At 43.0% G+C, this 15,085-nt stretch overlaps 2 protein-coding genes across 6 annotated transcripts; both read left to right on the top strand.

Moving 5' to 3' along the window:
- The first annotated feature begins 4,443 nt into the window (after positions 1-4,443).
- On the top strand, positions 4,444-9,622 carry Idh (isocitrate dehydrogenase [NADP] cytoplasmic). 4 transcript variants are annotated; one of them, XM_017150964.3, is made up of 4 exons: positions 4,514-4,602; positions 7,073-7,207; positions 7,976-8,032; positions 8,119-9,622. In XM_017150964.3, exons 2-4 carry the CDS (start codon positions 7,106-7,108, stop codon positions 9,400-9,402), a joined length of 1,443 nt encoding a protein of 480 aa, XP_017006453.2. In that variant the 5' UTR covers positions 4,514-4,602; positions 7,073-7,105; the 3' UTR covers positions 9,403-9,622. The 4 variants fall into 4 exon arrangements, with proteins under 4 accessions (XP_017006454.1, XP_017006453.2, XP_070070851.1 ...); XM_070214750.1 differs by having other exon boundaries at positions 4,515-4,602; positions 8,149-9,622; XM_070214751.1 differs by lacking the exon at positions 7,976-8,032 and having other exon boundaries at positions 4,516-4,602; positions 8,149-9,622.
- Positions 9,623-10,052: 430 nt separating this feature from the next.
- On the top strand, positions 10,053-14,962 carry Culd (CUB and LDLa domain). Of its 2 annotated transcripts, none has more exons than XM_017150881.3 (6): positions 10,053-10,349; positions 10,413-10,743; positions 10,808-11,212; positions 12,182-12,550; positions 12,925-13,629; positions 13,695-14,962. In XM_017150881.3, the coding sequence occupies exons 1-6, from the start codon at positions 10,053-10,055 to the stop codon at positions 14,525-14,527; spliced, it is 2,940 nt and encodes a 979-aa protein (XP_017006370.3). In that variant the 3' UTR covers positions 14,528-14,962. The 2 variants fall into 2 exon arrangements, with proteins under 2 accessions (XP_017006370.3, XP_017006371.2); XM_017150882.3 differs by having other exon boundaries at positions 10,054-10,349; positions 13,681-14,007.
- Positions 14,963-15,085: the final 123 nt, after the last annotated feature.

Genomic DNA, 15,085 nt, shown 5'->3' with positions numbered 1-15,085 from the left:
ATTAAATCAAGAAGTAATCTTTAAAATATCTTGATAAATATATGCATTTCTTAACGGAAGGCAGACGTATGTATCTCCACGTAATCAAGAGTTCCAATGCTGCCTGTCTCCTGCTCATTGTCCTGCCTTTGGGCCATTCTCCAATCGCAAAGGCAATCCCAATCCCAATTCCATTCCCCTGCCCAGAACCCGAATCGCTTTCAACATTTCCGCTGCAGCTTCAATTACTTTCGAGCCGGTGGAAATTTGCATACAACCAGATGGAACACATGAATTAATATTTGGCTATTGGCCATATTTAGCTGACACAACAATAGACGCAGTCCATGTCTGGCTCTAACCATGTGAAAGCCGCTCCGAAAGCCATCCAAGATCGCCGGTTCGAGAGCGCATTAATGATTTCTCACATGGCGATGGAGCGAGGTAAGACTGGTGGTTACCAAGCCGTAGGTCTGATCTTGGCCCTTGGACTCCATGGGCCTCTGTGGATGTCTTTGGGCCTGGCCGATACATTGACCCAGTGGACAATTGGTATGCAGCATTGCTAGTTGGCTGCACTTCATTGGCAAGCTCGGTGGCGAAATGGGAAAAACAAATGGTTTGTCTTTGCTTTCGATTTTGAATGATTTCGCATACCCTTGCGAAAAGTATAATATTTGCATTAAAATCTATAAATAAAAAATAATCAAATTATTGCAAAATTTAAAGAAAATTAAGAACAAATTTTGTTAACCTAAAATAGTTCAGAGTCAAAAAAGTTATATATAAAAACTCTTCTCGCTCTAATTTTCATTTTCCAGGGCTTGGAAATATATTTTTATTTATCAATGAACTTTTATAGCCTTATGAATATCAAAATAATTTTATAAAAATCTATAAATGTTAAATAACATAAAATATTATTTTACATCGTAAAATTAATCTAAATGTTCATGGGCTTACACATTTTTTTATTCATCAATTATAATATTGATTCAAAGGTATGAAAATCTTTGAGGCTTTCTCAATTAACTTGCACTGGTTTACAAGCGTTGCATTTGCTTTGAAAGCCATTTGCCAGCACTGCAAGTTATTGGCAAGGTTTCCTAGTTGACAACGCTAACGCCTTTCACCTGATGGACTGATGAACAATGCTCCGCCGTCTGAATTGGACAGGCAGTCAAATTAAAAACCAATCAAATCGATGGGAAGTCAATGATGCCGCCGAAGATGCCGATGTCGACGAAGAAGAAGCCAAAGTATCTGTCTCTGCCTCAGTAGCCCACATCGTCAATGGTGGGCTCAAATCTGGCTATTTTCGTAGCGACTTAGCATACATTTGCATAAGCAGTAAAGTCCGATACATAACTGTAAACATAATGAAACGAGCGCTTGATAAATAACATCAAAAAGCCTTCTAGAAGATCGAAGAAGAGACGGCCAGAAAGAGAGATGGAGCAGGTGAGTCGGAGATTTCCTTTTCATGCATTCTACTCGTTAAAGACATTTGCATCTGGGCTGGGCGAGAAATGAAATATGTGCCATACCAGATCGGCAATGCGATTAAGATATCAACTTTGGTCAGCCCCACCCCCTTTTGCCGGTCCACAAAGATAAGAGGTGAGTTGAAAGCGCTTCGGGTATTTGGAGTGTTGAGCGATGAGACCTGGAGAAATTGACACGAAGTTACAAAAAAAAACTGGGCTAAAAACTGGGAAGATACATGGTCCCTGCTCGGGCGCCACGTAATACTTAAAACGGCTTACTTTAATATTTGTTTGCAGATTTATTTAAGAACTTAGGATTATTTAAAACCTTAGTAATTCGAAAAGCTAAAATAAATTCAATCTAAATTCTAAACCATTGCTAGCTTCATTGGGATGATACATAGTCCCTGCTCGGGCGCCATGCTCTTCAAGACTTGAAAATATTTAAAAAGTTAATATTTTTTTTAATCTTTAATATACCAATGAGTCTTACATTCTGCACGCTGCCATCGCTAGCTCCATTGAAATGGAAACTGGCCTGGCTAACTGACTAACTGACCAACTGACTGACTGACTGACAGCCACACATCGTCTTTAGAAATGGCGCACAAAAGACAAGCTGCTGCTGTTCAGCATAGGAGTTGCTTCGTTTTAGACTGCTTTTTTTGTTGCTGTTTCGGTTTTGTGTTTTGTTTGACGAAATTGACTTTCTCCATTCAATATAATTAATAGTAATATTCCGATGCCCTGGCTACACACACGTCTCCAGAATGGTAACAAACACTTGGAACTTGGAATGTGGACAGGAAGTAATTTGTTATTGCAGGCGTGCATCGAAAGATCGAAAGGCGTTCGAAAATCCATCACATCACAGCGAGATCCGCTGCACGTGCACGGCATCGCAGTGGGGAATTCTTCAGGAATTCGCACCGCACCACGGGGCGTATGGGTAACAAGTGAAAAGCCAGGAATGCCAGCCACTCACCCGGCGGATGAGTGATGCGGCCCGGTATTTACGACCATTCTTCCTATACCTCTTTCAAGATCTGCCACATTTTGTTGTTTTGTTTATGCAAATTGTCTTCATTCGAGGGCGCTCGCTACTCACTTTCAAAACACGAGAGACAGAAAGCATATTTAGCTAATATTTTAGGACGGCTTCTGCGCGGCTTTTACTTTTCTCCTTAACATTCCGCTGGCTGAAATTAAAAGTAGTTAACCTGACGCTTCTGTTTTGGGTTTAATTTTCTGCCATCTGTTTACATAACGAGGGAAAAAATGAAACAAAAAAAAAGAAATAGTTTAACAATGCCAACTAACAAATAAGGCAGTGCGGGCACGCACATATCTGCCATCCGATGTGTGAATGATGTGCCTGGGCAAGAGCAAGTGGCCAAGTGGCAACCAGTGGCCATTTCACGTTCATTGACATGGCTAATGGCTAATGGGTAATGGCTAGTGAAGTGGTGCAGGGCAGAAACCAAGCCGACACGTCTAAGCCGAGGTTTTCGCCGGCACGCGTTTGTTTTACCTGAGAGGACGGGCCGACCGAATCCGAATATGTTATTTAATGCATTGGCATGCACAAATTAAGACTCGTTATAATTGGGGGTTATATAACATAAGCATAAGCGGCGCTTATCTAATGCCACACGGCAAAAGCAAAGAAAGCGTCGCAATTAGACGAGTTTTTCTAGCCAGTTTGTGTCAAATAATAGGCCCAAGATCGAGTGATTTTCATGCGTGTTCGTTCGGTTGTCGCCGCATTTGATGTTTTCCAACCATCTAGCGATGGATGAAAATGCTCAACGGGTCCGGACGATGATAAGATGGGTAAATGGGCACGGAAAACTAAATGTATAATATTAAGGTATTAGAATAATCGCCTTCAAATATTAATGAGCATTTCGATTTTTCTGGCTTAATGTAACAATATAATAAATAATACAAAAAATTTGACATTCTAACCCTTTTTTTTTATAATTTTTTTCGACAACTAATGTATGTTCAAATAAAAACAAAATCATTCTCAAATTTCAAATTATATTTTTTCGGTTAAATAATAATTGTTTAAATGAGATATTTTTATTTTAATGGATTCAAAACCCTAAAACTTAGATCTTTTGTAACTTAGTAACCAATACAACGTTAAGATACAATATAACTTAGTTTAATTTTTTAAATTCATATTAATTTTAGCGGCTGATTATATATTAAATGGAACTTAAGTTAAAATCTTTTTTCTCTGTTTCTACCACTGTTCCTGCCAGTCGTTTTGAGAATGTAGGGCATCTATGTTGTTCACATTTATTGATTAGATATTGCCTGATTTGCCTGTGCGGAGCTGATCACGGGTGGTCAACCTCTACGGAAGAACGTAGCATTCGGGTCTTAATGGCAGCACACTTTCGCACATTAAAAGCGGCCATGGCACCGGATTGCAGTTTTTTTATTTGCATATTTAAGGCCAGCTGAAGAGCTCGGCCAACATTTCACTTTTGGAGCACATTTTATGGATTTTCTTTTAGCGCCATAAAAGCAAACGGACGGTCTCACGCTGCTCTTACAACCTAGCCAACTCCCCGGGGGTTTAAATTCCAAGTTTGGCGGTTCGTTAGTACGATCCGAAGCTGACCATCGCGAAACTCAAAACTAAAGCTTAAAGTTCGAGAAAAGCTTTTCGAAAACAGCTACGGATTTATTTGACTGTGACAACAGATTTCTGTTGGGCGTTTTTTTAATTAGAATATTTTAGACATCTTTTTATATTAATTTGCCGAGTTCTAAAAACGTACATATAAATAAATTCAGTTACTTAAAATTTTAAACATAATATTATTTTTTAGATACTTCTAGCTTTTTTTATTGAATTCGCATTTTTTAGTGCTAGTGTAAATACCCCCTAAAGTTCGAAAGAAGCTTTTCAAAATCAGCTGGTCGACCAAACATGTTTTTATCTACGGAATTCGAAATAAAGATAATTTTCGAAGCTCTCCCACATCAGGCCACATATTGTTGTCCCCTCAAATCATTTATTCGGTGCGTTTGGTTGGGAGTGGTTCGCCATTTTTCGGTCTGCAAATACACTAGTCTGTGTTCTTACATTCTAAATCCGGCATTTTAAATATTCTGAAAGGTAAGTGGATCACTCGGTGGTTATATAAAGCGGTTTTAAAGTCACGCCTCCCACCCACTTTTATCTCATTTTGCTCCGAGTATTAAGTGCACTTTTAACGCTGACTTGCAATTTATCTGAGCAAATAAAAAATGGATGATTTTTAATTAGGTTTCGATATGTAAATTGCAAAAATTCGAGCCTTGTTTATGCGAAAAATATGCGTTGTTTAAGTTTATGCATAACCCCTGGCCCAACCTATTTACACCCGAACTTTCCCCACCGGTCTGTTTTTATATGCAATTTTATCTGTCTGCCGCTGTGTTTGTTTTTTCTTTGCACCGGTTTGTCTCCTCGAAAGAGAGATACATGATAAAGAGGAAAAAAGAGATGAAAGAGAGGGGTATACACAGCGAGACAGAGACAAAAGACACGTAGCCCATTCGACAGGCATTTCTCTTCCACCTGATTCTCCAGGTGCTGTCCAAAGTTTAATCTTGAATTCGTGTCGACAGTTTTAATTAAACCTATACAATTACTATGCATATCTACGAATAGATTGTTCGGGAACATCTCCAGATAGCCAAAAGAGGGCTTGCATTTCTTTAGGACTTATGTGATAAAACAGTTATTTTTATCTTTCTTATCGGGACATTTTATTCAAAATTTCATTTTTTTTAAATGTATGTTTACATTATACAAAAATTTCTAGCTAATAAATTTGTGCTAAAATGCGGCTTATCACAATTTCTAACTTAAAGTTAAAACTTTATTTTTGACAACTATTTATAGGGTACGGTGAACGATGTTAAATAACTGGAAAAATTAAAGCAGGTGCAAGTTTCGTAGTTTTTTAATTTTTATTTCCCTTACGTGAGGTAGTGTCGTTACTACCAATATTTTTTTTATGTAAGGTACTTAAAAACGGTTAAAAGATTTCAAAATGTTTGGCTAAACACATTTTCTAATTTAATTTTTTATAAGCTTCTGAATTTTTTTGTGAGAATTTCACCTTACCCATTGTAATACCTAATATTAATTAAAAAATTTTACTCAAAGTCCAAAGGTCAAAGGTTAATACTTGTTTTGGCATTCAAAATGTAACTTTAACTTTATGCCTAGTACTCACTTCAATCGAAAAGCCTACGAAATGAAAATCTCCATACAAATGTTTGATCACGAAATTTTTGTATAGAAATTTTCGTTTCGTTGCCTTTTTGATTGAAGTGAGAACTAGGCTTTATGTATAAATATTCAAGTAAAATTCAAGTAAAAAATGTATCTTAAATCACTCTAACTTAAATTAGAAGACGAGAAAATTCCAAATTGATTAAATCTAGAGAACTTTTGCGCCCCGTCACTTCATGTTTATTTACCAATGCCAAATCTTATCAGGGGTTAGAGTTTGATATGGTACTCAGTGTTCGAAGTCTGCCAGATGGGCCAGAAAACCCGCTTGTGAAATTCATTTGGTGAAAGCATAAATATTGTTTTTTCGGCCTCCAGCCCCCTTTTTCACCTAATTGTGGGCGTGTCCTAAGCTTATGGCGTGTTTAGCGATCGCGCCACATCGGCATGCTAATTAGGTTGTGGAAGATACAAGTAGAGATTTAAATAGCTCTTTATAAAAGCTATACTCTGACGTTAATAAAATTGAAAAGAAAACCCAAAAAAAGAATCACGCAATCGTTAGTGTATTATACAAGTGAACGGCATTGACTGAGCAGATAAGAAACGTAGACGTTTCGAGATAATCAGAGCGAGCCTCCCTCGCAACAATAAAAGACATTGGCGCCCAAGTTCAAAAATTATCTAAGCTCTGACATGTCATTACCCATCACTGCTGAGTATCGTTATCGATATCAAAGAACTGCCAGCTGATGGAAAATTTAAATGACAAGAAGTATTAAATATTCTTGAGTGCCACGCGCTTTATTTTATTATATACATACGTATGTAGAATTATTATCTCTTCAAGTCGGCCCTGAACTTAAAATAAAAGTGGTTCGCCCCTAATAGTGGAAAAGTTTTTTGCCAGCTGATAGAAGCAACAGTTGGCAGTGGGGGAAAGAGAGAGCGCGATGCCACCCGCAATGCAAAACCGATTGACAAGTCAGCCGGCGATAACGATTACATGTTTACGCGTTCGCCGAGTGTTTATTGTTTTCGCTCTTGTTACATTATTAATTAAAACTACGGCTTTTAAGTGCGCCGAGTGCTGTGAGAGCAGCTTATCAAAGTCCGCGGGCTAAATCTTATCAGCGCGGCCATTTAGCTCGTTGTGATTACGCCGATTGCGCAACAATTTGATTATACATACGCGGTCTGAGTCGAAACTGCAGTGAATAACGGCACTCTACAGCTATCAGTTACAGTTAGACGCGGGTGACGCCTACAGCTTTTTGTCCGGAGATTTCTCGTCTTCCCGGGGCTCCAGTGTCAGTCGTATTGCTCCAGATTGGTGACAAACACTTTCGTCTCTCGTTTCCAGTCGGTTCATTCATAATAATTACCCAGTTGTAAAATGTTTGCCCTGCGCCGCACAGCCGCAATGATGACGTCGGTCCGCCGGCAGCCGCAGTTCACCCAGGCCGTTTTCCGGGCCAATTTCGCCGTCAGCGCAGCGGTAGGTTCTCCTTGTATCCTCCTCCTCCTCCTCTGCTGCTCTAGATCTCTCTGCTTTCCAAAATCCGGAATAGGGTGGGTCGATATTTTGGACAAAGTTCACAAAATTAGTAGTTATTTGTTTATATTTTTTTTTAATTTATTATGATTAATATGCACATGAACCTAAGACCCTGGTTTTAATGTTACTTATTTTTGATTCCAAAATAATTATTAAAAAACAAAATTTTATAATTTCATAAATTTATTCACACCTAAAAAAAATTATAATCAAAATATAATCCTATTTTATTTTTTATTTGCTTAATGTTACTTATTTTTAAGTCTAAAAAAAATATTGAAAAACAATATATTATGATTTAATAAATTTATTCACACCTACAAAAAAATTCTAATCAAAAAATAATCATATTTTACCAAATTCAACTGAACTAAGGAAAAATATTTTTTTTATATTAAATTTTATACCATAAATATTAGTATTATTATAAATTTTACAAGATTTACAAGACTATGGGGACTAACTTCTAAATTAATTATATGACAAAATATGTAGCTATATTTTGGTACCTGGTGAGAATAAAATGATTAGATCAGGGAATAGGTGAAGACAAAATTTCCTCCCTTATTTAAATATACAAAGATCGACCCACCCTATCTGAGCCAGATCAAAGTTCACTTTGCTCTGACCGACTGTCAATCTATCATCATCATTTGTACATTTGTATGCATAAGTTTCGCCTGTATCGCCTTTATCGCCTGTGTCTAGGAACCGAGTACCCCCAAGATATCCATGGATAATCAGAGGATTGCCGCCGTGAGCGAGGTGAATGCCCCCACACGCCAGCTTCTCAGACACAAATCCATTTTTCACATAGCTAATAAGATCACCCCACCCTGCCCACCTTCAAGCACTCATTCGTGGTCTGCTCTCCCGAACAGATGGCCCAGAAGATCCCAGCCGGACCCGTGGTGGATGTCCTCGGTGACGAGATGACCCGCATCATCTGGGACTCGATCAAGAACAAGCTGATCCTGCCCTTCCTGGACATCGAGCTGCACACCTACGATCTGGGCATCGAGTACCGTGACCAGACCGAGGATCAGGTGACCATCGACTGCGCCGAGGCCATCAAGAAGTACAACGTGGGCATTAAGTGCGCCACCATCACGCCGGACGAGAAGCGCGTGGAGGAGTTCAAGCTGAAGAAGATGTGGAAGTCGCCAAACGGCACCATCCGCAACATTCTGGGCGGCACCGTCTTCCGCGAGGCCATCATCTGCAAGAATGTGCCCCGCCTGGTCACCGGCTGGCAGAAGCCCATCGTGATTGGCCGTCACGCCCACGCCGATCAGTACAAGGCCGTCGACTATGTGGTTCCCGGTCCCGGCAAGCTGACCCTCACCTGGAAGGGTGCCGATGGCCAGGTCATCGATGAGGTAATCAACGACTTCAAGGGTGCGGGTGTTGCCCTGGGAATGTTCAACACAGACGACTCCATCGTGGACTTTGCCCACGCCTCGTTCAAGTTCGCCTTGGACCGCCAGCTGCCGCTGTACATGAGCACCAAGAACACCATTCTGAAGAAGTACGACGGTCGCTTCAAGGACATCTTCGAGGACCTGTACAACAAGGAGTACAAGAAGCAGTACGAGGCGGCGGGCATCTGGTATGAGCACCGCCTCATCGACGACATGGTCGCCTATGCCATGAAGTCCGAGGGTGGCTTCGTGTGGGCCTGCAAGAACTACGATGGAGATGTCCAGTCCGATTCCGTTGCCCAGGGCTACGGTTCGCTGGGTCTGATGACCTCCGTGCTGCTCTGTCCCGATGGAAAGACTGTGGAGGCTGAGGCTGCTCACGGAACTGTGACCCGTCACTTCCGTTTCTACCAGCAGGGCAAGGAGACGTCCACCAACCCGATTGCCTCGATCTTCGCCTGGACCCGCGGCCTGCTGCACCGCGCCAAGCTGGACGACAATGAGGCGCTGAAGCAGTTCGCCGAGACCCTCGAGCAGGTCTGCATCGACACCATCGAGGGCGGCGCGATGACCAAGGATCTGGCCATCTGCATCAAGGGCAGCATTAGCGCCGTGGAGCGCAAGGACTATCAGGAGACGTTCGAGTTCATGGACACGCTGGCCAAGAACCTGGAGGCCGCCCTGGCCAAGAACGCCGCCGCCGCCGCCAAGTGACTATCCGGCTCGCATCTCTAGGGAACCACTCAGCGAAGCCTCGTCCTCGTCAACGCATTCAAAACAATATTTCCATTTCGTCTATGTAGATGTGCAAGTCCTAGGCTAACTATCCGTGTCCTCGATGTTTCATTGTCTCTGCGAGACGCAAAAGAACCCCCGATTTCCCCTTAACGTTTTACGGAAAAGAAATTTCAAATAAATGTATTTTTACACTGGACTCGAGATTTGTTCACTTAAATGTCAAAAACTCATTGTGTTAAAAACACGCTGTGTAAAAAACACGTCGGGTTAATAACGCGTCGTATAAATAACACAATTGTGTTGTGTTGTTAACAAGTTCAAAAAAAGTTATTGACATGTGTGTTAAAAATTGTAGTTTACATAAACATAAATAACACACATGTCAATTGTGTTATTTACACGACGTGTTTTTTACACAGAGTGTTTTTAACACAATTGACATGTGTGTGTTATTTATGTTTATATAGGCTACAATTTTTAACACAAGTTATTTACAGTGTGTGTTATTTTCCGAACCCTGCTCGAGAGGTCTTTAACCCACTGGGGGCGAGGGTGGGCTCGTTACGAGGAGGCCCGGTCCACTTGTGCGGCTTCTAGTGGGTCCGGGCTTATTGGATTTGGCAGCGATGTGGCCACAGTCGTGTTTCAACACTTGGCGGCACCACATCATTCCAGCGGAAGGGGATCAGGATCCTATCAGGGAGGAGGAGAAACTATCGATGCTGGCCAAACTGCTGGGCTATGGCTACCTGCTGGCCTACGTGATCTGCCTGCTCTGCTGGCCAGGAGAGGCGTATCCGGCCAGCAATAGCTACCGGGATCTGGACATTTGCAACCACTGGGACGGGCGGAGGCACTTCCTCGAGCTGGGCAGTCCAGCGGGAGAGCTACATGCCCGGAATGTGACCACCACAGCCTATCGGGTGAGTGTTTCCGCCTGCATATCTCGCAGGGATTGGGTCATAAAAAGGTTGATTACGAAACAGAGCTCGCCGCTGGGCTTCAAGAGCGATGCAGTGGCGGGGGATGTGTGGTACCAGTGCAGCCTGGAGCTGGTCACCTGTGCCGAGTGCGTCATCCGGGTGGCCTTCACCTATGCGAATTTCTCCCGGAGCTGCGGCAATACGGGCGGCAAGTCCATCATGTGTCCCTGCGAGCACATCCAGTTCTCGGAGCCGCCCTACGATTCCACCATCTCGGGTCAGGAGTTTTGCGGGGATGGTAAAGTGTTCCGGAGCAAAACCAGAACCCTCCAATTGAAGTTCTTCTACAGGGTGAATAATGCCCATGTCTTTTCGCTGCAATACTTCTCGGAACGTAAGATTTAGGAAATACTTAATTGCATTTAAAGATTATTATATCTAGATTTCCTTTGGAACAGGCAACGTACGGATAGTCAGTGGTTCCCCCAAGCAGTCCATTGTGGGAAATGGGAGTTCTAAGTACCAACCCCAGGTGATCTCCACGCCGTACTTTCCCATGCCATATCCCCGCGACTACGGCATCGAGCACATCCTCACCTGCGAGGCGGACAACTGCCAGGTGCGTTTGGACTTCACCGACTTCCAGCTGGGCCTCGCCTCCACTCTGGAGATCTTCGACTCCAATGGCCAGATGTTGGACTCCTACACGGGCGAGCACTTCCGTCCGCCCATCACGGTGAGCAGCGGGAAGTCCCTGCTCCTCCAGTTCCGCGGAAATTCAGCCACAGGAGTTGGCTTCCGCGCCGAGGTCAACTTCGTATCGTCCAAGCAGCTGAAGGACGAACGACTGGTGCCCTATACAGGTGAGTGTGAGAGTCAATACACTGTACATAATACTAGAATACTAAAAAGATAATGGATTACTTTAACTGAACTTAAGGACCTATTCATTATTATTATTAAACACTGAAAGTTTTTCAAAAATTCTAGTAATTTCAATTTCTATATCTCTTTAATGAGCTACGATATTTTTATAAGGATAGGAGTTCTATAAAAGTTTATTAAGTAAATCTAGTTTCATCCCAGTATTAATGCTACAACAATCTTCAGAACTCCATATAAAAAGTTTTTTCTTTACAAAAAATATTGTATGGACTTTTTTAACGGTTTTTAAGAAAGTTCTATAAAAGTAAATCTAGTTTAATCCCAGTATTATTGTATTATAATCTAAAAAACTCTATATAAAAAAATGTTACTTTACAAATGGAATATTTTTTATACAATTTTGTTAGCTTGAGTACTGAACATCTACGATTAAAAAAGTTCTCTCTGTAAAACGTTTTTACTTTTCAAAATATTCTATGGAACTTTTAGATGCAATTTTGGTTTAGCATTAACAATTAAAATAATTCTCTCTGTAGGAATAGGGACATCTGAATAATTGCCGGATTAGCCGGGCACTTGAAGGTCTGCAGGCAATTGTCATATTGATTTTGGCAGAGCAAGTGGGCGGTGGGCTCTCGACGAATATCAATGTCAATGCAAGGCGATGAAGTGGAAACTGGGTGACACTCTGGTTGGGTCTGGTTTGGTAAGACAATCGATTTCTTGGATCATTGCTCAAAGGTTGGTGGTGGGGCCACCACTCATATATAAGCTGGAAAGGGAATAGGATTGGTTATGCATTGTTGGGGCAGGTTGGTCCGTACATAACACAAACTATTTGAATTCTATAAGGGAAATGTGACGCAATAGAAACAGAAATTAATATACCTACATAAGAATGGATTAATAGAGAAATATGTTATGATCATAACTCGTAATCCCTTTAGATTGTGGGGGAATGGTCACCGGACCCGGTGGCGCCATCACCATGATGAACATGATCGAAAATGCCACGGATGTGCGGCTCTTCGACTGCATCTGGATCATCAAGCCCGGCAACAATTACATGATGATGAAGACCCACATCTCCCTGCGGGTGGATGACTTTTACGGAATGGCCGCCCGTTCGGAACTGACCATCCGGCAGGGCACCACCTCGGATGCCGCGGAGATCGAGAACGTGATGTGGCCGAACAACGGACTGAGCAAGGAGAGCCATGTGGCGCCCATCCTCAATGGCTATTACATTCGACTGCGCGGTGTCTTCGGAATGTCCTCAAAACTTGCGATTGTCTACAGCGTTTTCAACTATTTGAGTGAGTACGATCGTTAAAAAATTTAATTTTATTAATAGAATTTTATGGTAGAAATTATTGAATAATAAATTAAGGACTTCTCTTGAAGTTTCTTAAAAAATTACTCATACGACATGTATGCCAGTTAGAATTTGGTGTACAAAAATCTTTCTTCCATTTCTAACCATGTTTAATTAATGATTTAGTTATTATATTTTATTTTAAAAAGAGAGGAAAAATAGTTCAAAATTATTAAAATTAATTAAAATAAAATATTGATCCAGGGCAACTGTGCGTATGAGTGATAAATTTTTTTTTCTAAACATTTCTATAGGTATCTCTTAAGTTTATCACTTTGTCTTTGGATCATAACAAGATTATATTCCCTTGCCTAGATTGCTACATTGGCTCGGAGTTTCTGTGCGGCAACAACCACTGCATCTCCATTCGCCTTCACTGCGATGGCTTCGACCACTGTGGCGATGGCAGCGATGAGCCCGATTCCTGCGAGGAGGACTGGGCCCACCTGCACCACGATCGCCGCTGGTACTCCCACAAGCCCAACTACTACTTCCCCAAGATAGACCAGTATCCGGATCTCAAGACGGCCACGGGCATCTTCATCATCAGCACACTGGGCATTTTCGGTGTGCTTTCCGGCTGGATGGTGATCCTGTACAGGATGGGCGTTAGAGCACGCCACCAGCGGGAGCTGCAGAGTCACCTGCAGACGATCAGCGAACTGCTGGATCGCCAGGACGAAGATCGCACTCCCGACGAGCCGCCCAGCTACGAGGCGCCGCCGGATTACGAGGAGGTGATCAAGGTGGGCATGCAGCAGGAGTTGCGGGAGCCACGCCGTCAGCGGAGGGCACGTCGTCCTCCGCCTCGGGATCGGAGCTGTAGTCGGGCAGCCAGCAATTGCACCATGCAATCGGTGCTCCCACTGCATCGCAGCTGCAGCCTGGACAGGGATCAGGAGCAGCCGAGCACCTCGGCGGCGGCCATGACGCATGCGGTGGCCGCCACGGATACCACGGAGGATGCGGAGCATGTCCAGACGATGGCCCAGCGGATGCTTCTGGCCACGGCTATTTGTGGTAGGTTCTTCCCCCATTCCCCACCCTGCAGTCGCTAACTTACCCCCACAGAGTCCCATTTGCAGGCACTGCAGGCACGTCTCTCGCGGCAGCAAGTGAGCCTTCGAGCCGGATCAAATCCGTGGGGATTTCAGCGGGCCCGCCATCGCTATCCGCTGGGGGTGAACTACCCCCAGCCGGTGGGTCAGCCACGACGCCCGGTAGCACGGCGGATGAGTGCACCCAGGGAGGCGACTCCCTCAGCATTTCACTCACTCTAGGCCTGCCCTCCACGACGGCGGAGAGTGCGGTGACCTCCGATCAGAATCAGCACCAGAATCAGGAGCAGAGTACGGAGCACACGTACCTGAAGAGATCGTGGCTGGTGGTGCAACAGGTGCCGCCTGGCAGGAGCTACAGGGTCCAGCGACTCCGGCACACTTTCTCCTCGCCCGAAGCCTTCACGGGCGGCGAGCTGCAGCTGCCGTATCCTGATTTCCTCAGCTACGGCACTAATCTTCCCCATGAACGGAGCAGCAGTAACTTTGGCTCCGAGCTGTCCAGGGATCCATCGAGTTATAGCATGGGAAAAAGAGCTCGCCTCGTTTGTGATTCGGAGACGCTTACCGGGGAGATGGAGCACTCCAACCAGACCCTTCAATCCCAGGTGGCAGAGGAAAGCGAGAGCGAGGGAGAGCAGCAGGTTTCCTGCTTCGGAGCCGTAGCCCAGCGGCCCAAGAGGCGTCATCGTGGTCACGTGAGGAGCCGATCCTTTAGCAATGCACGAGGTGGCAGTGCCGGCAGGAGGCGTCTCATCCAGCGCAGTTCCTCAGCTGATCTGCTGATGAACTATGCCACAATGGCGGTATCAACGCCACAGAAAAGAGCCGAGGGAATGCAGAGATTGTTCTTCATTTGAGCGGAAAGCGGGGAGTTTGGAGAAGTGGAACGATAGTATTAAAGCCTGGTGTGATTCTGGTCGGGATCTGGTCACAGTTAAATAAACCTGTTCCTTACTCGAATGTTATTAGTAGACATCGGATTTTAGGTAAAATATTTTTTTTAAATATAACCTCAATTAAATTTGGTCTAAATCGTATTATAACTTAATAAATAAAATTTGTAACCAAACAAATGTGGCTTTAAATCGTATTTAAAAAAAGGATTTCACCTAAAATCCGATGTCTAGTTATTAGCTTGTTGGAATTGGAATTTTAAGTAATATTGGCTGTTATCATAATTCTTAGAGATTTTTTCAAATATTTAATTCCAATTACATCAAGTTTCATCAACCTTTTATTCTATATTATATATATTACACCACCCCTTAATAATAAATAAATATTTACATTAATAGTTCGCTTTTTACTGGTTACTTTATTCATTTATAGCGTTATACGTGTAGCAATCGTCAGTGCATGTCAAACTGTGCCCCCAATCAACTCACAAAACAACAAAGATAAAGATTCACTCCAAC

The sequence above is a fragment of the Drosophila takahashii genome, chromosome 3L, assembly GCF_030179915.1.
Source record: "Drosophila takahashii strain IR98-3 E-12201 chromosome 3L, DtakHiC1v2, whole genome shotgun sequence".
Taxonomy (NCBI): Eukaryota; Metazoa; Arthropoda; class Insecta; order Diptera; family Drosophilidae; genus Drosophila; species Drosophila takahashii.
Note: the sequence above shows the minus strand (reverse complement) of the source record. Positions and strands in the feature narration are given on the sequence as shown.